Source organism: Bombina bombina, chromosome 2, assembly GCF_027579735.1.
Source record: "Bombina bombina isolate aBomBom1 chromosome 2, aBomBom1.pri, whole genome shotgun sequence".
Classification (NCBI taxonomy): domain Eukaryota; kingdom Metazoa; phylum Chordata; class Amphibia; order Anura; family Bombinatoridae; genus Bombina; species Bombina bombina.
In genome coordinates, this window is record NC_069500.1 from 1416078546 (window position 1) to 1416104132 (window position 25587).

Below are 25587 nucleotides of genomic sequence, written 5' to 3' on the forward strand. Positions count from 1 at the left end.
CTTCTTTGTTTGTTGTCTATTCTGGTAAAAGGAGAGGTCAAAAAGCGACTTCTACCTCTCTTTCCTTTTGGCTTAAAAGCATCATCCGATTGGCTTATGAGACTGCCGGACGGCAGCCTCCTGAAAGAATCACAGCTCACTCCACTAGGGCTGTGGCTTCCACATGGGCCTTCAAGAACGAGGCTTCTGTTGACCAGATATGTAAGGCAGCGACTTGGTCTTCACTGCACACTTTTGCCAAATTTTACAAATTTGATACTTTTGCTTCTTCGGAGGCTATTTTTGGGAGAAAGGTTTTGCAAGCCGTGGTGCCTTCCGTTTAGGTAACCTGATTTGCTCCCTCCCTTCATCCGTGTCCTAAAGCTTTGGTATTGGTTCCCACAAGTAAGGATGACGCCGTGGACCGGACACACCAATGTTGGAGAAAACAGAATTTATGCTTACCTGATAAATTACTTTCTCCAACGGTGTGTCCGGTCCACGGCCCGCCCTGGTTTTTTAATCAGGTCTGATGAATTATTTTCTCTAACTACAGTCACCACGGTACCATATGGTTTCTCCTATATTTTTCCTCCTGTCCGTTGGTCGAATGACTGGGGTGGGCGGAGCCTAGGAGGGACTATATGGCCAGCTTTGCTGGGACTCTTTGCCATTTCCTGTTGGGGAAGAGATATTTCCCACAAGTAAGGATGACGCCGTGGACCGTACACACCGTTGGAGAAAGTAATTTATCAGGTAAGCATAAATTCTGTTTTTAGTACCTTTTTTTTTTTTACTAAGTGATCACTGAAAGTCCAGTTTATTTTTAGTAATGGTAAATCCTAGCGTTTTTTTAAATGCTTGGATTAACCATCACTTTAAGCATAATATCATAAAACCCAGCATACAATTTAAAAAAACTTTCCAATATACTTCTATTATCAAATGTCTTTTATTTTATTGGTATCTTTTGTTAAAAAGCAGAAAGGGAAGCTCAGGAGTAGAGTTGTGCATCCTCCAAAAAATTGGTTGATCCGATCCTACTTTTCAGTATTCGCTTTGTTTTAAACATATCGAATACTGAATATTTGTAGAACAATTACATTCATTTCCATTAAACAAATCTAAATGTACCAAAGCTACAGGTGAAAAAGTTCAGCTGTAGCTTTATACTTCACTTTAGTGTGCTGGAGAAGTGCGCTTACCCTCTCCTCTTCTTCACAGAGCCCCTGCAGCGCTAATAGTAGGCTTAGCGTGATCGAAAAGTGCGCTTACCATCTCCTCTTCTTCACAGAGCCCCTGCAGCGCTAATAGTAGGCTTAGCGTGATGGGAAAGTGCGCTTACCCTCTCCTCTTCTTCACAGAGCCCCTGCAGCGCTAATAGTAGGCTTAGCGTGATGGAAAAGTGCGCTTACCCTCTCCTCTTCTTCACAGAGCCCCTGCAGCGCTAATAGTAGGCTTAGCGTGATGGGAAAGTGCGCTTACCCTCTCCTCTTCTTCACAGAGCCCCTGCAGCGCTAATAGTAGGCTTAGCGTGATGGAAAAGTGCGCTTACCCTCTCCTCTTCTTCACAGAGCCCCTGCAGCGCTAATAGTAGGCTTAGCGTGATGGAAAAGTGCGCTTACCCTCTCCTCTTCTTCACAGAGCCCCTGCAGCGCTAATAGCAGGCTTAGTGTGCTGGAGAAGTGCGCTTACCCTCTTCTTCACAGAGCCCCTGCAGCGCTAATAGTAGGCTTAATGTGATGGAGAAGTGCGCTTACCCTCTCCTCTTCTTCACAGAGCCCCTGCAGCGCTAATAGTAGGCTTAGCGTGATGGAAAAGTGCGCTTACCCTCTCCTCTTCTTCACAGAGCCCCTGCAGCGCTAATAGTAGGCTTAGCGTGATGGAAAAGTGCGCTTACCCTCTCCTCTTCTTCACAGAGCCCCTGCAGCGCTAATAGTAGGCTTAGAGTGATGGAAAAGTGCGCTTACCCTCTCCTCTTCTTCGCAGAGCCCCTGCAGCGCTAATAGCAGGCTTAGTGTGCTGGAGAAGTGCGCTTACCCTCTCCTCTTCTTCACAGAGCCCCTGCAGCGCTAATAGCAGGCTTAGTGTGATGGAGAAGTGCGCTTACCCTCTTCTTCACAGAGCCCCTGCAGCGCTAATAGTAGGCTTAATGTGATGGAGAAGTGCGCTTACCCTCTCCTCTTCTTCACAGAGCCCCTGCAGCGCTAATAGTAGGCTTATTGTGATGGAGAAGTGCGCTTACCCTCTCCTCTTCTTCACAGAGCCCCTGCAGCGCTAATAGTAGGCTTAGCGTGATGGAAAAGTGCGCTTACCCTCTCCTCTTCTTCACAGAGCCCCTGCAGCGCTAATAGTAGGCTTAGCGTGATGGAAAAGTGCGCTTACCCTCTCCTCTTCTTCACAGAGCCCCTGCAGCGCTAATAGTAGGCTTAGAGTGATGGAAAAGTGCGCTTACCCTCTCCTCTTCTTCGCAGAGCCCCTGCAGCGCTAATAGCAGGCTTAGTGTGCTGGAGAAGTGCGCTTACCCTCTCCTCTTCTTCACAGAGCCCCTGCAGCGCTAATAGCAGGCTTAGTGTGATGGAGAAGTGCGCTTACCCTCTTCTTCACAGAGCCCCTGCAGCGCTAATAGTAGGCTTAGCGTGATGGAGACGTGCGCTTACCCTCTCCTCTTCTTCACAGAGCCCCTGCATCACTAATAGTAGGCTTAGCGTGATGGAGAAGTGCGCTTACCCTCTCCTCTTCTTCACAGAGCCCCTGCAGCGCTAATAGCAGGCTTAGTGTGCTGGAAAAGTGCGCTTACCCTCTCCTCTTCTTCACAGAGCCCCTGCAGCACTAATAGCAGGCTTAGCGTGGTGGCTCCTAGGGCCTGAGCTGAAGTAGAAGGTTCTTTAGTGCAGGCCATGGGAGCCGCCACACTTGGCCTCCTATTAGCATGGCCAGGGCTTTGTGAAGAAGAGGAGCAGGTTAGCGCACTAAAGGTAAGTATTTAACCTCTTAAAGGTAATTTATTATTTTCTTTAAGCTTCATTGTTGCATTCATTCAGATATTTGTTCGCATTCGTTAGGAAACTAATGCACATCTCTACTCAGGAGCGTGCACGTGTCTATAGCACTATATGGCCGCAGTTTCGCAAAAATATTATACATTAGCAAGACCACTAGATGGTAGCACTATTTCCTGCCATGTAGTGCTACAGATATGTGCACACAACCTATCTAGATAGCTCTAAAACAAAGAATAACATGAGGGTGAAACAAATTTGATAAAAGAAGTCTGAATCGGAAAAGATCATTTGTATTCCATAGCCCTTTAAATTGTGGTTATCCCAGGAACGTATTGTGAAGAACTGCGCTACATTTTAAAATATATTCTTTTGTTTAGATGGACAAAAAAAACATTGCACATGAAAGTAATCTTGTCAGGGTATAAAATCTGGTTTCATGTCCCTTTTTAAAAATGTAATTTTATTATATAAAGCAGCTAACGCGAAGCCTAGTAAACCAACGTGCTGTGCTGTATCGTGAGCTTTCATGCAGCATCCTTTGGCGCAACATTCTTTAGCCACACCAGTTTATATGAGGTCGTAGCAGAATGCACCGTTGTACGGGCTCTGTCCTGCATGATAATAAATAAGATTATCGGATTTAAACATTTTCCAGTGTCTAAAATTTGAGTTAATAGTTCAGTGAATTTCTTTGCCCCTTATATACATATAATTCAGTATTTTATTGTAATGTGTAGTATCATAATATAATATCATAAAATAGGCAGCAAATTATCGTTATTTTATTGTAATTTTATACTTTTTGTGTCTAGGAGGCTCCCAGGCTGCAGTTAACATTTCTTATTCCAGCATCTTTTCTACGGCATCTACTACAAGTGTATCTATACCTATGGGTTCCGAGCATGGCCATGACTCTCCTCTACCAACTGAACCAACTCCACCTCTTAGCCCAACGTCACCTAAAGACAGACCAGTAAGCCAGTATGATCTCACCTCACATGATGATGAAAGCAACATGCAGCCTTTGGCCATTAAGAAGTGTGATGAACAGACTGTAGAGATACCGGTCAGTGAACAGCTTACAGAGATCCGTAAAGGGCAATTATTTACCCCAGACCTCCATTCTGAAGAGGAAAATGCTACAGAAGAAACATATCGAGTTAAACAACTTATACACAGATTTGAATATGGAAGTCAAGTAGTGAATCAGAATAATCACTCTGCAGATGGTCATGATGTAGAAGGACGCATAGATTTGTCATTAAGGACCGGGGCCTCCATGCAGAAGCAAACTATGGATTCCATAAATGATTCTTTTGTTGGATCCAAAACCCTCAAAGAGATCCGTAAATTATTGGCAGAAGCGGACGATCCTGGCCTTGATTTTTCTGGTGGTGGATTTTCTCTCACATCATTAAAAGACTCGGGTGAATTATCTCAGTTGTGGCTGAAATTATCTGACTCTCTAAAATCAGATGACATAGGAAGTGAAACTGCAAGCCCCATTGGTGGCCTAGTGAAAGCAACGTCATGGGAAAGCTTATTAAACAGCAGTGTGAGAAACAACAAATTACTTGAAAGTTCCTCCTCAAAAGCTGATTTGGGTTGGGGTGATATTTCAGTAAGCAATGATAAAACTGGATCTTTTTTGGAAGAAGTGAATGGGAGTAAAAAGCAAACGACTGAACCCTTTTTGCTGCAAAGACACTATGGGAGGTTTAAACCAGAGGGCTCAAGTGAAGCCACAAAAGATAAAATTATGCCTTATAATGTTCAGTTCCAAAACAATTTAAGTAGCAAAGACAATGCAGTCGATTTATTTAGAGGACCTCAAAATACTTCAGAGCTTCTAAATAACGTTACCAGTGCAGTGGGAAGCTTAGCCCAAACACTGGCCAAGACTACGGTTGCTACGTCTACAAGACGAAGAGATGACCTACCAGAAAGTGACGATAGCAGTGCTGATTCCCTTGCTGCACGGGTCACTAGTCTTCTGAGAAACAACGCTCCATTGGCTAGTGCAGAACAAATAATACAAAATGCTGAAGAGGAGGAAAAGAGGAGACCCGGTACATACTTTAGTTCTGCCAGCGCAGTGGGAGGTCTACAACAAGCATTGGTGCAGATAGATGTTGCATTCACAAGACAAAAAAAGGACCTACCAGAAAGCGATGATAGCAGTACTGACACCCTTGCTGCACGGGTCACAAGCCTCATGAGAAACAATGCTTCCTTGGCTAGCTCAGAACAAACAGTACAAAATGCTGAAGATGAAGAAAAGTTAGAACATGGTAAGTTCTTCAGTTAACTTTGAATACAGTTGGCATTTACATTCCATACATAGCCTAATATTTTTGTACCCAGTTTCCTAATTGTGGCTGTTGTGTGAGGAGACGTTTCCAGGGTTGCCAATAATTTTGTGTGTACCTTGTGACACCAGGTACTTAAAGAGACAGTGTAAACTATTTTGGAGTTATATGTAGAATTATTTACAGCAGTTGCGTATTTATGTTTAGTGCTGCCCTAGGCACTCAAAATTCTGCTGCCCCCCTCAAAAGTTTTAGACCGTTTTTCCACTTAATATTTTTGGGTCATTGTGTATAATGTTTTTGTTTTGTTTGTTTTTTAATAACAATTAAAAAGAAAATGGGTTAGCAAAACACTTGCATACAGGTGGGTTGAATTGCATGCATCTCATACCATTTTCTCCCTGAGAGAAAAGAAGGGGAGTGGAAAAAAGGGAGGGAAAGGAAAGCAAGAAGGGAGGGAGAGAGAGAGAGAAGAGAAAAGTGGTGAGGGAAAGAAAGGAGTGAAAAAATGGAGTTGAGGTGAAAAGGGGAGGGAGGGAAAGAAGGGAGTGAGTCGAGGGAGGGAGTGAGTTAAGGGAGGGAGAAAGGGAAAGAAGGGAGAGAGGAAAGGAGGGAAAGAAGAATACCCTTTGAAACAATCACTGCTCTTTACATGCAACAACATACAGTAATTACTATCATTCAAGTAATGAAAATTTTTAAGTGTCCATTTCCTATTTACTCAGTGGGTTCATGAATACAGAGAAAGCTATTAGTAGCTAACATACATTAGCACTGAGAGTTTATGACTAGACATCACATGAATGCAGAGACAGCTATCTATTAGTAGCTAACATACATTAGCGCTGAGAGTTTATGACTAGACATCACATGAATGCAGAGAAAGCTAGCTATTAGTAACTAACATACATTAGCACTGAGAGGTTATGATTAGACATCACACGAATGCAGAGAAAGCTAGCTATTAGTAACTAACATACATTAGCACTGAGAGTTTATGATTAGACATCACATGAATGCAGAGAAAGCTAGCTATTAGTAACTAACATACATTAGCACTGAGAGTTTATGATTAGACATCACATGAATGCAGAGACAGCTAGCTATTAGTAGCTAACATACATTAGCACTGAGAGTTTATGATTAGACATCACATGAATGCAGAGACAGCTAGCTATTAGTAGCTAACATACATTAGCACTGAGAGTTTATGATTAGACATCACATGAATGCAGAGAAAGCTATTAGTAGCTAACATACATTAGCACTGAGAGTTTATGACTAGACATCACATGAATGCAGAGAAAGCTAGCTAATAGTAACTAACATACATTAGCACTGAGAGTTTATGATTAGACATCACATGAATGCAGAGACAGCTAGCTATTAGTAGCTAACATACATTAGCACTGAGAGTTTATGATTAGACATCACATGAATGCAGAGACAGCTAGCTATTAGTAGCTAACATACATTAGTGCTGAGAGTTTATGATTAGACATCACATGAATGCAGAGAAAGCTAGCTATTAGTAGCTAACATACATTAGCGCTGAGAGTTTATGATTAGACATCACATGAATGCAGAGACAGCTAGCTATTAGTAACTAACATACATTAGCACTGAGAGTTTATGATTAGACATCACATGAATGCAGAGAAAGCTAACTATTAGTAGCTAACATACATTAGCACTGAGAGTTTATGATTAGACATCACATGAATGCAGAGAAAGCTAGCTAATAGTAACTAACATACATTAGCACTGAGAGTTTATGATTAGACATCACATGAATGCAGAGACAGCTAGCTATTAGTAGCTAACATACATTAGCACTGAGAGTTTATGATTAGACATCACATGAATGCAAAGACAGCTAGCTATTAGTAGCTAACATACATTAGCACTGAGAGTTTATAATTAGACATCACATGAATGCAAAGACAGCTAGCTATTAGTAGCTAACATACATTAGTGCTGAGAGTTATGATTAGACATCACATGAATGAACAGAAAGCTAGCTATTAGTAACTAACATACATTAGCGCTGAGAGTTTATGATTAGACATCACATGAATGCATAGACAGCTCGCTATTAGTAACTAACATACATTAGCGCTGAGAGTTTATGATTAGACATCACATGAATGCATAGACAGCTCGCTATTAGTAACTAACATACATTAGCACTGAGAGTTTATGATTAGACATCACATGAATGCAGAGAAAGCTAGCTATTAGTAACTAACATACATTAGCACTGAGAGTTTATGATTAGACATCACATGAATGCATAGACAGCTCGCTATTAGTAACTAACATACATTAGCGCTGAGAGTTTATGATTAGACATCACATGAATGCATAGACAGCTCGCTATTAGTAACTAACATACATTAGCACTGAGAGTTTATGATTAGACATCACATGAATGCAGAGAAAGCTAGCTATTAGTAGCTAACATACATTAGCGCTGAGAGTTTATGATTAGACATCACATGAATGCAGAGAAAGCTAGCTATTAGTGGCTAACATACATTAGCGCTGAGAGTTTATTATTAGACATCATATGAATGCAGATAAAGCTAGCTATTAGTAACTAACATACATTAGCGCTGAGAGTTTATGATTAGACATCACATGAATGCATAGACAGCTCGCTATTAGTAGCTAACATACATTAGCACTGAGAGTTTATGATTAGACATCACATGAATGCAGAGACAGCTAGCTATTAGTAGCTAACATACATTAGCACTGAGAGTTCATGATTAGACATCACATGAATGCAGAGAAAGCTAGCTATTAGTAGCTAACATACATTAGCACTGAGAGTTTATGATTAGACATCACATGAATGCAGAGAAAGCTAGGTATTAGTAACTAACATACATTAGCACTGAGAGTTTATGATTAGACATCACATGAATGCAGAGAAAGCTAGCTATAAGTAGCTAACATACATTATCGCTGAGAGTTTATGATTAGACATCACATGAATGCAGAGAAAGCTAGATATTAGTAGCTAACATACATTAGCACTGAGAGTTTATGATTAGACATCACATGAATGCAGAGAAAGCTAGCTATTAGTAGCTAACATACATTAGCGCTGAGAGTTTATGATTAGACATCACATGAATGCAGAGAAAGCTAGATATTAGTAGCTAACATACATTAGCAATGAGAGTTTATGATTAGACATCACATGAATGCAGAGAAAGCTAGATATTAGTAGCTAACATACATTAGCACTGAGAGTTTATGATTAGACATCACATGAATGCAGAGAAAGCTAGATATTAGTAGCTAACATACATTAGCACTGAGAGTTTATGATTAGACATCACATGAATGCAGAGAAAGCTAGCTATTAGTAGGTAACATACATTAGCACTGAGAGTTAATGATTAGACATCACATGAATGCAGAGAAAGCTAGATATTAGTAGCTAACATACATTAGCGCTGAGAGTTTATGATTAGACATCACAAGGTGATCTAAGCAGTGCACAGACGCATCCAGTCTGTTAGTTACTAAGACCTGCAATAAGCACTCCGCTCGCAGACCCACCACAGCTGATAAAGGGAGGCAGCATATGGGCACAAGGTCTTCTCCTCCAGCCTCACCTTGTAAGCATATCCCTGGGCAAGTTTCCCACCAAGAATGCTTCCCATTTCTCTGCATATGAAAAGACTCACACAAACAGGAGTAAGCTGGAGTAGGTATACATCAGTCAGGGCCGGACTGGGAATAAAAAGCAGCCCTGGACAAATTGTAGACCAGCCCAACAGCTCTATAATTTGTCAAAGATATATATATATATATATGTGTGTGTGTGTGTGTGTGTATATATATAAATATATGTGTGTATGTATATATATGTATGTGTATATATATATATACAGTATATATGTACAAAAGATATAAGATGGCGCTATAAACAGCTCATATCCATGAGCTGTTGACAGTTAAAATGAATTAAGTGAAATATTGGCCTTATGGTATCCTTATAAGTGCTATTTATCACTAATAAGGCATAAACAGCATATATAATATACTATGCTAAAATGGACATATATAATGCATATATGCTATTAGTGTATAATTCATATATACATAACCATACGATTTCTTCAGTTTGATGAGCACGGCTGGATGCCAGTATGAGTTTTGATTCGTCTTGATGAAGGCTTCTGTGAAACCCGAAACGTCGACCATTAACAAATGTTGTTACTAAGAACAATAAAAGAAAATCTTTGCTGACACGCAATTATCACAAACCCTGAGAGTGCCCTTCATTCCTAAAATCTGTTTTATATATAAAATGCTAATTAAATCTTTTCCCTCTGCACCTGATGTGATGATCAAAGGGAGAGGGGCTGGGAGCACTTTGCCCGGCCGGACAATAGCAAACTTTAAAGAAGCATCTCGCAGACATAAATGACTTAAGTCAGCAGCCCCCCTGTAACCCATCCTGTCCCTCTTACCATAAATTACTGGCTTTCTTCCTGTGTAAGACTGCTGTGTTCTACCTAAACAGAGAGGCTGTTAGTGCCATGGTTGGGCAGAGAGGAGGGGGAGACTGCACTTGGAGAAGAGTTCACGCCGTGAGCAATCTATCAGGCTTTTGTATGAGGCAGGTCCCACAACTGTCACAGCTTGACCAGCTTTAAAAAAAGCTGCAGTTTTTTCCAGGTTGAGCAGGGTCTGTGCAGGGAGATCATGCAATGTAATTTATCCCAGCCTTGCGCTCTGTTTCTTCCTGCTTCAGGGGATTCCCTAAATCTCAGCAACTATGCCATGCCCACGTGGCCCTATCTACTGCTGCCCACCGGGAAATATCCCGGCATCCCAATCCGGCACTGACATCCGTATTCTTATAAAACTTGGGGGCTGGGTTAGGAGTCTTTAAATCATAGCAGTGTTATTTAGAAATAAGCAAAACTATATATTTTTTTTAAAGCTCTATAGGCTATATAAATGAATCTACAAAACATTTATGCAAAGAAAAATCTAGTGTATAATGTCTCTTTAAATGAAAGCAAACTAAGATTACAAGCTTATTTATAGCTGTTTGATGCTAACATTTTTTTTTCCTAAAAATGAATGATCATATTGATTGATGTACGTTATGGCTTTGGATCTGCTTTATAAGTGCATTACATCACAACGCAGCTGTGAACAAAATCATTTCAGTATTTATGATTTCTAACATTTAGAAGTGCATTTTGCTTTTCCATTACAGCTTTGGCAATTACCAAAGCTAGAAGTTTATTTCACTAAACTCTTTGTGCTTACAGGTGCAGTGAATCCGCCTTTGTACACAGAGAGAGATCTGAGCGAAGAGGACAGAAAGCGAATAGAAGAGATAAAGAGAGAGCTGCTTCAAGGTGCAAGGGAGGCTAGAGGAGCAAAGGTATGTGTGCCTCAGGGCCTGTCGCCAGAGTAACAAATGTATATGTGTGCCTCAGGGCCTGTCGCCAGAGTAACAAATGTATATGTGTGCCTCAGGGCCTGTCGCCAGAGTAACAAATGTATATGTGTGCCTCAGGGCCTGTAGCCAGAGTAACAAATGTATATGTGTGCCTCAGGGCCTGTCGCCAGAGTAACAAATGTATATGTGTGCCTCAGGGCCTGTCGCCAGAGTAACAAATGTATATGTGTGCCTCAGGGCCTGTCGTCAGAGTAACAAATGTATATGTGTGCCTCAGGGCCTGTCGCCAGAGTAACAAATGTATATGTGTGCCTCAGGGCCTGTCGCCAGAGTAACAAATGTATGTGTGTGCCTCAGGGCCTGTCGCCAGAGTAACAAATGTATATGTGTGCCTCAGGGCCTGTCGCCAGAGTAACAAATGTATATGTGTGCCTCAGGGCCTCTAGCCAGAGTAACAAATGTATATGTGTGCCTCAGGGCCTCTAGCCAGAGTAACAAATGTATATGTGTGCCTCAGGGCCTGTCGTCAGAGTAACAAATGTATATGTGTGCCTCAGGGCCTGTCGCCAGAGTAACAAATGTATATGTGTGCCTCAGGGCCTGTCGCCAGAGTAACAAATGTATATGTGTGCCTCAGGGCCTGTCGCCAGAGTAACAAATGTATATGTGTGCCTCAGGGCCTGTCGCCAGAGTAACAAATGTATATGTGTGCCTCAGGGCCTGTCGCCAGAGTAACAAATGTATGTGTGTGCCTCAGGGCCTGTCGCCAGAGTAACAAATGTATGTGTGTGCCTCAGGGCCTGTCGCCAGAGTAACAAATGTATATGTGTGCCTCGGCCTGTCGCCAGAGTAACAAATGTATATGTGTGCCTCAGGGCCTGTCGCCAGAGTAACAAATGTATATGTGTGCCTCAGGGCCTGTCGCCAGAGTAACAAATGTATATGTGTGCCTCAGGGCCTGTCGCCAGAGTAACAAATGTATATGTGTGCCTCAGGGCCTCTAGCCAGAGTAACAAATGTATATGTGTGCCTCAGGGCCTGTCGCCAGAGTAACAAATGTATATGTGTGCCTCAGGGCCTGTCGCCAGAGTAACAAAGGTATGTGTGCCTCAGGGCCTGTCGCCAGAGTAACAAATGTATATGTGTGCCTCAGGGCCTCTAGCCAGAGTAACAAATGTATATGTGTGCCTCAGGGCCTCTAGCCAGAGTAACAAATGTATATGTGTGCCTCAGGGCCTGTCGCCAGAGTAACAAATGTATATGTGTGCCTCAGGGCCTGTCGCCAGAGTAACAAATGTATATGTGTGCCTCAGGGCCTCTAGCCAGAGTAACAAATGTATATGTGTGCCTCAGGGCCTCTAGCCAGAGTAACAAATGTATATGTGTGCCTCAGGGCCTGTCGCCAGAGTAACAAATGTATATGTGTGCCTCAGGGCCTCTAGCCAGAGTAACAAATGTATATGTGTGCCTCAGGGCCTGTCGCCAGAGTAACAAATGTATATGTGTGCCTCAGGGCCTGTCGCCAGAGTAACAAATGTATATGTGTGCCTCAGGGCCTGTCGCCAGAGTAACAAATGTATATGTGTGCCTCAGGGGCTCTAGCCAGAGTAACAAATGTATATGTGTGCCTCAGGGCCTGTCGCCAGAGTAACAAATGTATATGTGTGCCTCAGGGCCTGTCGCCAGAGTAACAAATGTATATGTGTGCCTCAGGGCCTGTCGCCAGAGTAACAAATGTATATGTGTGCCTCAGGGGCTCTAGCCAGAGTAACAAATGTATATGTGTGCCTCAGGGCCTCTAGCCAGAGTAACAAATGTATATGTGTGCCTCAGGGCCTCTAGCCAGAGTAACAAATGTATATGTGTGCCTCAGGGCCTCTAGCCAGAGTAACAAATGTATATGTGTGCCTCAGGGCCTGTCGCCAGAGTAACAAATGTATATGTGTGCCTCAGGGCCTCTAGCCAGAGTAACAAATGTATATGTGTGCCTCAGGGGCTCTAACCAGGGTAAGAAATGTATATGTGTGCCTCAGGGCCTGTCGCCAGAGTAACAAAGGTATGTGTGCCTCAGGGCCTGTCGCCAGAGTAACAAATGTATATGTGTGCCTCAGGGCCTCTAGCCAGAGTAACAAATGTATATGTGTGCCTCAGGGCCTGTTGCCAGAGTAACAAATGTATATGTGTGCCTCAGGGCCTGTCGCCAGAGTAACAAATGTATATGTGTGCCTCAGGGCCTGTTGCCAGAGTAACAAATGTATATGTGTGCCTCAGGGCCTGTCGCCAGAGTAACAAATGTATATGTGTGCCTCAGGGCCTCTAGCCAGAGTAACAAATGTATATGTGTGCCTCAGGGCCTCTAGCCAGAGTAAGAAATGTATATGTGTGCCTCAGGGCCTCTAGCCAGAGTAACAAATGTATATGTGTGCCTCAGGGCCTGTCGCCAGAGTAACAAATGTATATGTGTGCCTCAGGGGCTCTAGCCAGGGTAACAAATGTATATGTGTGCCTCAGGGGCTCTAGCCAGGGTAACAAATGTATATGTGTGCCTCAGGGGCTCTAGCCAGGGTAACAAATGTATATGTGTGCCTCAGGGGCTCTAGCCAGGGTAACAAATGTATATGTGTGCCTCAGGGGCTCTAGCCAGAGTAACAAATGTATATGTGTGCCTCAGGGGCTCTAGCCAGAGTAACAAATGTATATGTGTGCCTCAGGGGCTCTAGCCAGGGTAACAAATGTATATGTGTGCCTCAGGGGCTCTAGCCAGGGTAACAAATGTATATGTGTGCCTCAGGGCCTGTCGCCAGAGTAACAAATGTATATGTGTGCCTCAGGGGCTCTAGCCAGGGTAACAAATGTATATGTGTGCTTCAGGGCCTGTCGCCAGAGTAACAAATGTATATGTGTGCCTCAGGGCCTGTCGCCAGAGTAACAAATGTATATGTGTGCCTCAGGGGCTCTAGCCAGAGTAACAAATGTATATGTGTGCCTCAGGGGCTCTAGCCAGAGTAACAAATGTATATGTGTGCCTCAGGGGCTCTAGCCAGGGTAACAAATGTATATGTGTGCCTCAGGGGCTCTAGCCAGAGTAACAAATGTATATGTGTGCCTCAGGGGCTCTAGCCAGAGTAACAAATGTATATGTGTGCCTCAGGGGCTCTAGCCAGAGTAACAAATGTATATGTGTGCCTCAGGGGCTCTAGCCAGAGTAACAAATGTATATGTGTGCCTCAGGGGCTCTAGCCAGGGTAACAGATGTATATGTGGGCCTCAGGGCCTGTCGCCAGAGTAACAAAGGTATGTGTGCCTCAGGGACTGTTGCCAGAGTAACAAATGTATATGTGTGCCTCAGGGCCTGTCGCCAGAGTAACAATATGTATATGTGTGCCTCAGGGCCTGTCGCCAGAGTAACAAAGGTATGTGTGCCTCAGGGACACTAGCGCCGTAGGGTACATGTGCCAGATCATTCAGTTTTAACCTATAGTGTGTATACAAAGAGCCTTTAGTTCTTGCTGCGATTATGTGTTCAGGGCATGTGATGTGGGCAGTTGTGGTTATACTTAATCTGTGCCTACAAGAGATATTATATTGGAGTTTGTTTTACTGCCTGTACCTTAATAACAATTTGGGAATTGTTTTGAATGCAGCAGCTGCCAAAGGCTGAGAGGAGGTAAGTGTGACCGGCTGGCACATGTCTTGCTGCACATTTCTCTGGGTGAAGTGGTTGACCAGACATAGATTAAATATACATGTTACAACTTGTTGGCTATTCAGACCCTGTTGACCAAACATTACCTGAGGAATGTGACTGTTGCTCCTGACATTCTTTGTGCTTTATTTTATGTGGGAAAACATGAATAACAACCAAATGAGCCAAGAAATAGAAGATAGACATTCTCTCAACTGTCTAGTTAATGGATAGGACGTTATCATAGCTGTAAATATTTGTTCAGTCTTTTGTGTTCCTGGCACATTGTAAGAAATTCATCCAGATTTGTGCTGCACTAATAAGACGTGTGTTATCTGCAGGCGCATGGTTTGTGATCTGCGGTGTGTGAATGCGCAGTCCTATAGCCCTGCATGCCGTGTGTATTTGTTTGCAGTGTCGCTCGTTGCATTTCAGGTGTCCTGAGATGCATCGTACAAACAAAAGCATTTTCTTGCTTGTTTCTCTGTGTGTGCATTTTAACTCTGTAATTTTCTGTACTGTGCTTGGTAAATTACTTTTATATTTTGTATATTATGGACATCTTTTAGGGCTGTTTTTGTACAATATGCAACACTAAATATCACATTATCCCCTGCAGAAGCTTTCTGGGAATAAAGTGTTAGTGACTAAGACAATAAGGTAAATATATTATAAATAAGACTGGTGTCGCCTACCCTTCGACTCTGTGACAATGCTACAGTTTTGTAGTTTAGCTGTAGAATATGATATGATCAGAGCTTTGATATAGTAATGTTAGAAGTGTTTGTAGGTTGGGTAAACATGGATATGTGATTCTAGAGAGCGAGAGTGTTTGTAGGTTGGGTAAACATGGATATGTGATAGTAGAGAGCGAGAGTGTTTGTAGGTTGGGTAAACATGGATATGTGATTGTAGAGAGTGAGAGTGTTTGTAGGTTGGGTAAACATGGATATGTGATTGTAGAGAGTGAGAGTGTTTGTAGGTTGGGTAAACATGGATATGTGATTGTAGAGAGCGAGAGTGTTTGTAGGTTGGGTAAACAATGGATATGTGATTGTAGAGAGCGAGAGTGTTTGTAGGTTGGGTAAACATGGATATGTGATAGTAGAGAGCGAGAGTGTTTGTAGGTTGGGTAAACATGGATATGTGATTGTAGAGTGCGAGAGTGTTTGTAGGTTGGGTAAACATGGATATGTGATTGTAGAGAGTGAGAGTGGTTGTAGGTTGGGTAAACATGGATATGTGATTGTAGAGAGTGAGAGTGGTTGTAGGTTGGGTAAACATGGATATGTGATTGTCTTAATCAGCATTTCATTAAGTGAGGAGCACAAGAAGATTCAAATGGATTGGAAAAAGCTTTTCGGTGTTGGATCGGGAGCTTCTGTCCTGGGAAAAGGAATCCATGTGTGTCAGGAAGAAGCTGATATAACTGAAGTTATGAGTTGTATGGGTCTGTAGCTGGGAAAGCAAAAAGAGAGTTAGTGTGGTATGCTCCTATGAACAGCAAATATATTAAGCAACAAAACATGCGATGATGATCTCCGGGACTTAGAACAAATACACACTAACCCCAGTTGTGGTCCTTCCACACTATAATGTCAGAGTCCGCCATCAGAGGTATACCCAAAGACACCGGGGAAACTGTAATCCAACAGACCGAAAAACTTACTCGGCAAGCACGTCCGCTGCTTCCTCCCAGTGCGACCTCTATCCAGGTACTGGTTCGCAGCACTCGGCTCCGGACGATGACATCAGTAATGACGTATGGGGTGACGGTAGTCTTCACCCGGGATTGCGATGTCACTATGTGAAGAGACGGGATCCTGAAGCTGGTGAAACTTGAAGGCAAAACGAAAGGATGGGGTCCTGAGTCAAATGTAGTTGAAGTAAAAGCAATACTATATTAATAAAAGTTAAAATCGCCAACATGCCCTGGAGGGTACAACAGTGCGTTGCAAAAGGTGTGTGAGCGTGGCACCAATGGCTTACATGTTTCAGCGTGCAGCCGTAATCATAGCCTAAGGTGTCACACATGTGAGATACTTTTAAAAGCTTAAGGAATATTCTAATAGGTTAAAACCTAAAATATAAATAAACGCCCAACACAGCAGCCTGAAATGAGGTTAACCCCTTACATAAATAGCTAATAGCATAAAGTAAGGTAAATAGAAGAAAAGGAGGAAAAGCAAAGCTTATACAGCTATGATAAACAGGCATAAGGACCTATATCTGAATCATATATATACAGCCTAAACTATAATGCATAGTAAGAATCTAGACAAGCCGTATCAGTCAAGATACAGTGGACATATAGGAACTCATAAGAAATGGATAAATATACATAAACACTCAGGCTAATATATATATACATTTATATATTATCATTTATATATTATATATGTATTGTGGTTGAAAGAAACATATGGAAGTACAAAACTTATCACAAGATCTATTAGTGTATATACACTATACTGCAGGTCATATATTACTATGTAGGACAAAAGCTGTGAGAGGGAATAATGGACAACATGATTCACTCCCAAAAATTAATAAGATCATATTTGGAATTTAGACCAAATGGGAGTCTAGTTTTTACGACAAAAATCCAATAGACCTCACGTTTGGTCAAAATGCTATCTAAATTTCCTCCTCTATTTGGTACCCATGCTTTCTCAATGGCAGCCCATCTAAAAGAGTTAAGACTGCAGTCATGTTTGGTGGCAAAATGTTGCAATAACGGAGTAGTTGATGTACCCCTAGATATGGTAGAAAAATGCTCCCTTATACGGGAGTTGATGTCTCTTGAGGTAAGTCTTACATATTGGACATTGCATTTAATGCAGGAGATAAGATAAATTACATCTGTGCTCTTACAATTTAAACATGTCTTTATGGGGTATGTTTGGCCACTCACTGCCGAGGTAAACTGTGAGGTAACTTTTGTACATAATCGCAAGGTTTACACTTGCGATGGCCACATCTAAACATTCCCAAATGTCTAAGCCAGGAGCTAGATGGAACTGTTGTCTGTTTAATTTGGGTGGGAGATAGAATAGAGGCCAACGTGGGGCATTTTTTGTATGGACCTAATGCCTTCCCTGACAGTCTCAGTAAGTTTATCGTCTGCGGCCAAAAGAGGAAAATGTTTCCTAATAATGCTACAGATTTGTGGATATTGGGCACTAAAGTTAGTTACAAAGTAAACTCCTTTAAATGTATCTGTGCTGTTAGTGGGCTTGTCCTGTAGAAGAGTATCCCTCGCAAGATTATCCACTTTGTTTTTTGCTTCCACAATATGACTCCAGGCATATTTCCTCTTTTTTTAGTCTAATCTCTTAACACTTTGCCTCCTGCACATAATCCGTTTGTCTACTGCAGTTTCTTTTCAGTCTGACAAATCGTCCTTTTGCTACTGCATATGAAGTGTTCTTAGGATGACAACTGTAGGCATGCAGGAGGGTTTTGCCAGAGATTGGTTTACGATAAACTTTAGTGTCAATAGAGCCATCTATGTTTCCCATTAAACATAGGTCAAGATAATTAATGCTGTTAGGGTCTGAAGTGTAAGTGAAACTGAGATTCACATTATTGTAATTAAGCCATTCCATGAAAGAAGCAATGTGAGGGTGGGGACCTGACCAGATCAAAAGAAGGTCATCTATATACCTTTTAAAAAAGTGTATATGTGACCGAAAGGGGTTACTGTCTCCAAAGATGCTATCCAACTCCCATCTGCCCAGATACAAATTGGCATAAGAGGGGGCAAACTTTGCCCCCATGGCAGTGCTGCATCTCTGGAGATAGTAATGCCCCTCAAAAAAGAAAATATTGTGAGTTAGAAGAAATTCCAATACACGCACAATATACGTCTGAAACACTGAAGTGTAATCTGTGCATTTGCTAAGAAAGTATTCTACTGCCTCAATGCCTTAAGAGTGGGGAATAGAAGAATATAATGACACAGCATCTACTGTAATCCAGGTAAATTGGGCTTCCTATTTTAAACCAGCCAAGAGTTTAAGTATGTGTTTGGAGTCCCTAGTGTATGATGGAAGTGTGCTGACTATAGGTTGCAGAATGGCATCTAGCCACTGAGAAAGTCGTTCCAGTAGCGAATCGACACCACTAATAATAGGGCGACCCTTCACATTAGTTAGACTTGTGGACCTTCGGAAATGGTGGAACATGAGAATCTTAGGAAAGGAACGTTAAGAAAAGAGGCTGTGTGTTCATCTAGATACCCGTGTTCAACACCATCATCCAGAATGTCCACTAAAAGTCTCCTATAGTCGTTAGTAGGATTTCTGTCAAGAATAGAGCAATCTTGGGAATTATTAAGTTGGCGTAAGGCTTCTGAAACATAGTCTGCCCGATTCATGACAACAATAGTACCGCCTTTATCTGCCGGGCATATGACTAAGTTTGCATTCTGTTGTAGAGACCTAAGGGCCTCTTGTTGTCTTTTGGGCAGATTATGTGCTGGATTACCTGGACTGTCTTTCAAAGCTTGAGGATCGGCCTCAACTCTAGAATGAAATGTCTCAATAACTGGACCCCTACTATGAATGGGATAAAATCTGGATTTATCTTTGAAAGTGGCTCCACTGTTCACCTGGCCAGAAATATTCTCTGTTTCTGATGCCAGATCCTGAAGAGAGATGACATCACAGACATCTGCAAATGTCTGAAATTCTGGCATGGGAACAGTGGAGTACACTACAACTTCCATAGGAGAAGATGGTGAGTCAGAGAAATGTTTCTTAAGTGTAATGTTACGAATAAAACAATATCAATCATGGTTTGGAACAAATCAAATTGGGCAGTGGGTGCAAAACCTAGACCTAAACCTAGTAGGTCTACTTGATCCTTAGTAAGTTCTGCAGACGACAGATTAATACGTTGTTCATTTGTATTTAGTCTGTGTGCGATTGCCTTTTTTTTTCTACCACATCTAGAGGTACATCGACTACTCCGTTAGTGCAACATTTTGCCACCAAACATGACTGCAGTCTTAACTCTTTTAGATGGGCTGCCATTGAGAAAGCATGGGTACCAAATAGAGGAGGTAATTTAGATAGCATTTTGGCTAAACTTGAGGTCTATTGGATTTTTGTTCTAAAAACTAGACTCCCATTTGGTCTAAATTCCAAATATGATCTTATTAATTTTTGGGAGTGAATCATGTTGTCCATTATTCCCTCTCACAGCTTTTGTCCTACATAGTACTATATGACCTGCAGTATAGAGTATACTTTATATATATATATATATATATATATATATATATATATATATATATATATATATATATATATATATATATATACTAATAGATCTTGTGATAAGTTTTGTACTTCTATATGTTTTTCCTTCAACCACGCTACATATATAAAATATAAATGTATATATATTAGCCCGAGTGTTTATGTATATTTATCCATATCTTATGAGTACCTATATGTCCACTGTATCTTGACTGATACGGCTTGTCTAGATTCTTACTATTAATGTATCACAAGCTGTATTATATATATGTATATGTATATATATGATTCAGATATAGGTTCTTATGCCTGTTTATCATAGCTGTATAAGCTTTGATTTTCCTTCTTTTATTCTATTTACCTTACTTTATGCTATTAGCTATTTATGTAAGGGGTTAACCTCATTTCAGGCTGCTCTGTTGGGCGTTTATTTATATTTTAGGTTTTGACCTATTAGAATATTCCTTAAGTTTTTTAAAGTATCTCACGTGTGACACCTTAGGCTATGATTACGGCTGCACGCTGAAACATGTAAGCCATTGGTGCCACGCTCACACACCTTTTGCAACGCACTGTTGTACCCTCCAGGCCATGTTGGCGATTTTAACTTTTATGAATATAGTATTGCTTTTACTTCAACTACATTTGACTCTGGACCCCATCCTTTCATTTTGCCTTCTGTAGCTGGGAATAAAGACTAACTTGTTCCTGAATGAGGACACAGGAAGAGCTTTAGATCACTATAAGGCCGTATGCTATTGAATGTACCGGGTATTGTTGGCAGAAGGGTGGGTTAATATACAGTATAGTAGTTGTCTATAGTTGCCGATTACTGGCAGAATATAATTGGCATAAACACAGAAATATCTAATAAGAGCAAATCTGCAACATATGGAATTAATAATAAAGCAATTTTTAAGATTACGGAATTATCACATCCTGTACTCACCACTGCCCTTAGTAGAGCTGCTGGTACAGTTAAATCCAACTTTGTTAAACATTTAAGGTATAGCTTTTGTCCAGACAAATAGAGAGGTGAGTTGTTCTATGCACATCTTCTTGCTTTTCTGTATAGTCAAAATTAAACTTGCTGGTGCCTGCACACATTTGTCTCTTGTGATTGGCTAACTAGATGTGTTCAGCTAGCTGCCAGTAGTGCAATGCTGCTCCTTCAGCAAAGGATAACAAGAGAATGAAGCAAATTTGTTAATAGAAGTAAATTGGAAAGTTATTTAAAATGTGTATGTTTTATATGGATCATGAAAGAAAATTGTGGGGTTTCTTCTCCCTTTAAGTAATCAGCTATGTCTATCAAATTTATAAAGGGAGAACATACATTATAGTTACTGGGGACAACTTTATTTAGCTATTCAGGGTGGATTTGATTTAAATCATGGTTTAGAATAAATAACCTTTCAGATAAGTATTCCGGTTATATCAGACCATTGCTGATTTTGTTACAAATCATTAGATAAGCAGAGATAGATCATTGAAATGAATTAAATTATTGGGAGTTGAACTATCTCCATTTTTATAGATTAATCATTCATATTTCATCAACTTTTCACCTGTAGTTTATAGGAAGGAAAAAAATGATTACCTTTAATAATAACAATAATTTTCTTCATACATGGAAAGAGTCCACAGCTGCATTCATTACTTTTGGGAATTCAGAACCTGGCCACCAGGAGAAGGCAAAGACACCCCAGCCAAAGGCTTAAATACTCCTCCCACTTCCCTCGTCCCCCAGTCAGTACTCTTCGGCATGGGACTGGAATTTTAAGTAGTCCAGTCAGCCTCTCAGTGAGAGCATGGGTGAAAGTTAGAGTCCGGAGATGCAGGGAGAGTCTTTGTGCGAAACCATCCCGACTCATATTAACAGCTCCAAAAGCATTCAGCGTTGACAAGTTTCGCTGCCTACTTTTTTCTCTCAAGTCCATGGCAGAAGCGACGCTACTATCTGTCACACTAGAAGGGCCCTGTTCCTGTTCCATGGCGTAGATTCCGGTAAGATCATTTCATTTTACTTTCATCATGAATATATTGTAATTTCAACTGTTTATCCGAGAGGGGCTACAACCTTTCAGGGATAACTTTAACATAGGGTCTCAGTGAGGCTCCTTTTTGTATCTAGGAATCAAGGGTTAATATCTCCTGAGGGGGATTATTAAACAGGGGGGTTTATAATCATGTTTGTTATGTGATTCTGTCTGCTACTGTGTAGTGTTGCTTCGGCTCATGGCTATTTTGGAACATAACGGCCTATGTCTAGTGACGCGGGCCTTTTCGGTCGGGCGCGCATTTGCATGGACTGCATGGTTTACCTTGTGACTCCATTTCCACTTTCCTGACCGCGTGGTGATGGAAAAATCCTGGTCTGCTGGTGTCTGGTTCTCTGGAGGTGGTGAGTGCCCCAGCCATTGGGGGTGTAACGTGCCATTTAGATTTTAGAGTGCTCTGTTCCTCGGGATCGGGGAATCGGGTGCCCACTGAGCCATCCGCCTCTGGGTATTCTATTTCTCACGAGACGAGTTCCCTACCACCAACTCTTACTACGCATGCAGGTAACCCAAACGCTACTTATCCTTTCTAGGGAGTGTGGCCTGTTCTCACCGCAGGTTATGACACAGTTCCGCATGGCCATATCGTTGGTTCTAACGCATCTGCATCTCCCGGGAGTGTGCTTGCGATATTGTCCGTGTTTCGTTAACCGGGTCTCGTCAGGCGTGGGATCGTCTGGTCCAGTTCAGACTTCTGGGGGAGCGACTGCCCCTGATGCCTCAGGAGGGGGTCAACCTTCAGGCCGGTGTTTCCTTTTGTCCCGGCGGAGGTATGTTTTATAGACTGGCGCACCTTTGTGTTCTACTATGGCACGTTTTTGGCGTTGCTGGAGGATCCCACTCTTCATGGGTCTGGGGATTCTCAGTCTTACTCTTCGACTGGCTTGCATACATAGACATAAGGGGATGAAGTAATCTTCTTATAGTCTTTATTTGTGTATCATTTTCCAGTTCTGAGCTTGGAAGTCTCTGACCCCTGTTGGGCTGGTCCAGCGGGTCTGTCCGTTCTTCCTGGGCGATAACCTACGGGTTGTCTTATATTTTATTTTCATCCGGTGAGGATGATTTTTATTTGGTCTAAAGCTCATGTTGTGGTGTGATGTTTCCTTCGGGAACTTTCTTCTCTGGAATTGATACTTTTGTGGTCGCACTGTTTACAAAAGTCTGTTTGAATGTTCTTTATCCCTCCATCATCAGGGGAGACTCTATGTGGCCTTGACAGTGCTGGGGCCCTTGGTTTCAGGCTGGTCCTGGCTGGGTAGAAATCCTTCTGTCTTTTGAGGCCTAGTTCAGACACTTGGCACCTTTTTTTATGTCCAGTTGGTCCGGTGAGGGCGCCTAGCAATCATAATATGATTTGTGTTGTTTTCTTGTTTTATTTTACAAGCTTCAACTAGCATCCTGAGAGGACTTGAGGGTCCGTGGTTGCTTAGGGGCATAAAGGAATTGGTTCAGTCCTCATTCACATTTCAATCTAGTGGGCTAGATCCGCGGCGACATGCTCAGTCGTTTCTGATTTTTTTTCCGGGAACTAGAGTGTTCCTTCCCATTGTGGGTTGGAGGCTTGGGGGATTTAGGTCCTTCATACCGCCGTTCTTACGGTTTTGCCTTTTTCATGGTCTCTTTGGAAGTGTCCTTTTAGGACTTGTTCCTTTTAGAAGTTCTCTTCCTTTGGGTCGAGACGTTCTGGATTTCGTCCGTTTTTTCTGGTGGCTTTGGCCGCTTAATTAGGAAGTGGAAGCCGTGAGGCTCTGTCTTCCTTGGGAGTAAGTCATCTCCATATTAGGAGCGATAGGAGGTGTCTATTTTTCCAAGCTTTTTGCTTAGGGGATATTTTTCTGCCTGGGTTCAGGATGCTTTGTATTCTTCTCCCTTGGGTGTGGTCCTCTGGAACATTAATTTTAAAGGATTATGGAGACTAGCCTTTCTTTCTACTCTTTCGGGTGACTCTGTTCTTGTTCTCATTTGCCTTAGTGTTGGCCTTGGGGCCTTTGGACTCTAGAGAAATTGCGTGACTTTGTCGCGGCCTAGTACCTTACTGGGGGGGTGTTGACCTCGGCTAAGGGTGTTTTCTTCCCTTTAGGCTTGGAATGACGAGTGAGTCCTGTACCCATTCTCCCCTGTGAGGTCTGATTGCTTCAGACGGGGTATCTTGTGTTCCCTGAGGGTGTCGTTCTAGGATGATTCTAGGTCCAGGGTTCTTGTCTTGGATCCTTCTTGGATCTCTGGAGACTTATGATCCTGTGGAATGGTTCGGGACAATACAGTTTTTTTTCAGGGACCCTATGTTGCGACATAGGGGCTAGCTCATTGGGCTTGCAAGCAGTAAGGCCAGAGTTCACATCCACCTTCGGGTACTGGTTATAAACTTTAAGGCCTGCCTTGTCCTTCAGACGGGGTGTGCTCCTCTATGGGGAGTTTTTTCTCTGTTGGGTCAACAGTGGTGTCTGGATGATTTTTCATTCGGTCCGTGTTTTGATCATACTTTGGCTTCATGTCTTGTGTACATGTACTCTGTTCTTATCTGTGCTCTTCGCTTTTGAGGGGATAGTTGTCTTCCTTATGAGATGGGGTTTCCTCTCTCTGGAGGGTCTTTGTCCTGCCCTGTATGTAGGAGGTTGTATCAGGTGGCTTATTTCTGTAAGGGGCAGCATCTGCTGCTCTGTGGGCTCTGTTCCACCTGTTGGAATTTGATCTCTCTACGTAGGATTAGCCGCGCTTTACAAGTACAATCATGTTTTCTCCGTGCCTTTTCTTCTTTGTGGATGAATACGGTAGTTTGTTCCCTTTCTTTAGTAAGGGGTGTGTTGTTTGGAGACCGGCTGCTGGCCGATGGTGTCTCTTGGAGGCTGTTGACTCAGTCGAGTCTAGTTCCTGCGGTCTCTAAAAAGGCTGTGGACTATCTGCGGGTCAGTGTCCTTGGGCCTTTTCCTTTTTTTCAAAGTTGTTCTCGGCTTTGGATGAACCGGGATTTTGTTGGGTAGGGGTTTTCAGGCCTGGTGCCCTCAGAATGGGCCGCCTCTGGTACCCTCCCGTTCTTGCATTCAGTGTCCTCTATAGCTTGGGTATTGTTTTCCCAAAAGTAATGAATGCAGCTGTGGACTCTTTCCATTTATGAAAAAAAACTTAAATTATGCTTACCTGATCATTTTCTTTTCTTCAGATGGAAAGAGTCCACAGCTCCCCGACTGTATTTTTTTATGTGGGGCATCTGATTTTTGTTCTTCTGGCACCTTTTCACCCTGATATTTCTTCTACTGTTCCTTGTTCCTCGGCAGAAAGACTGGGGGATGAGGGAAGTGGGAGGAGTATTTAAGCCTTTGGCTGGGGTGTCTTTGCCTCCTCCTGGTGGCCAGGTTCTGAATTCCCAAAAGTAATGAATGCAGCTGTGGACTTTTTCGATCTGAAGAAAAGAAAATGATCAGGTAAGCATAATTTGTTTTTATTTAACTACAACAATAACATAATATTTAATTTTTACTGTTTGCCCCTCCCTCCTCACACTTGGGTCCTTGTGCAGATCTATTACACTCCAAACAATCTTCTATTCAGTGAGCTTCTTGAAATTTAGTATGGGTTGATTCTGTGTACATAGATTTGCAGTGGAGCAATGGCATTAAAGGGGGACAGTAAAGTAAATTAAACTTTCATGATTCAGAATCAACATGCAATTTTTAAAAAAATTCCAATTTACTTTTCTTATGTAATTTGCTTCGTTTTCTTTGTATGCATTGTTTAAAAACCTTCCTAGGTAGGCTCAGAAGCAATGCAGTACTGTAAGCTAGTTGCTTGGCACTGTCTCTCCCAATGTGTTTAGCTAGACCCCACTAGAGCATTGCTCTCCTTCA

At 42.1% G+C, this 25587-nt stretch overlaps 1 protein-coding gene across 1 annotated transcript in view; it reads left to right on the top strand.

Annotated features, from left to right (window-relative positions):
• The window catches only part of ALMS1 (ALMS1 centrosome and basal body associated protein), a 230543-nt gene that overhangs the window by 111949 nt on the left and 93007 nt on the right, over nt 1–25587 (top strand). Inside the window, exons 7-8 of the mRNA XM_053704364.1 lie at nt 3797–5275; nt 10597–10712. Coding sequence (XP_053560339.1) covers nt 3797–5275; nt 10597–10712 — 1595 coding nt within the window. The remainder of the gene's footprint in view (nt 1–3796; nt 5276–10596; nt 10713–25587) is intronic.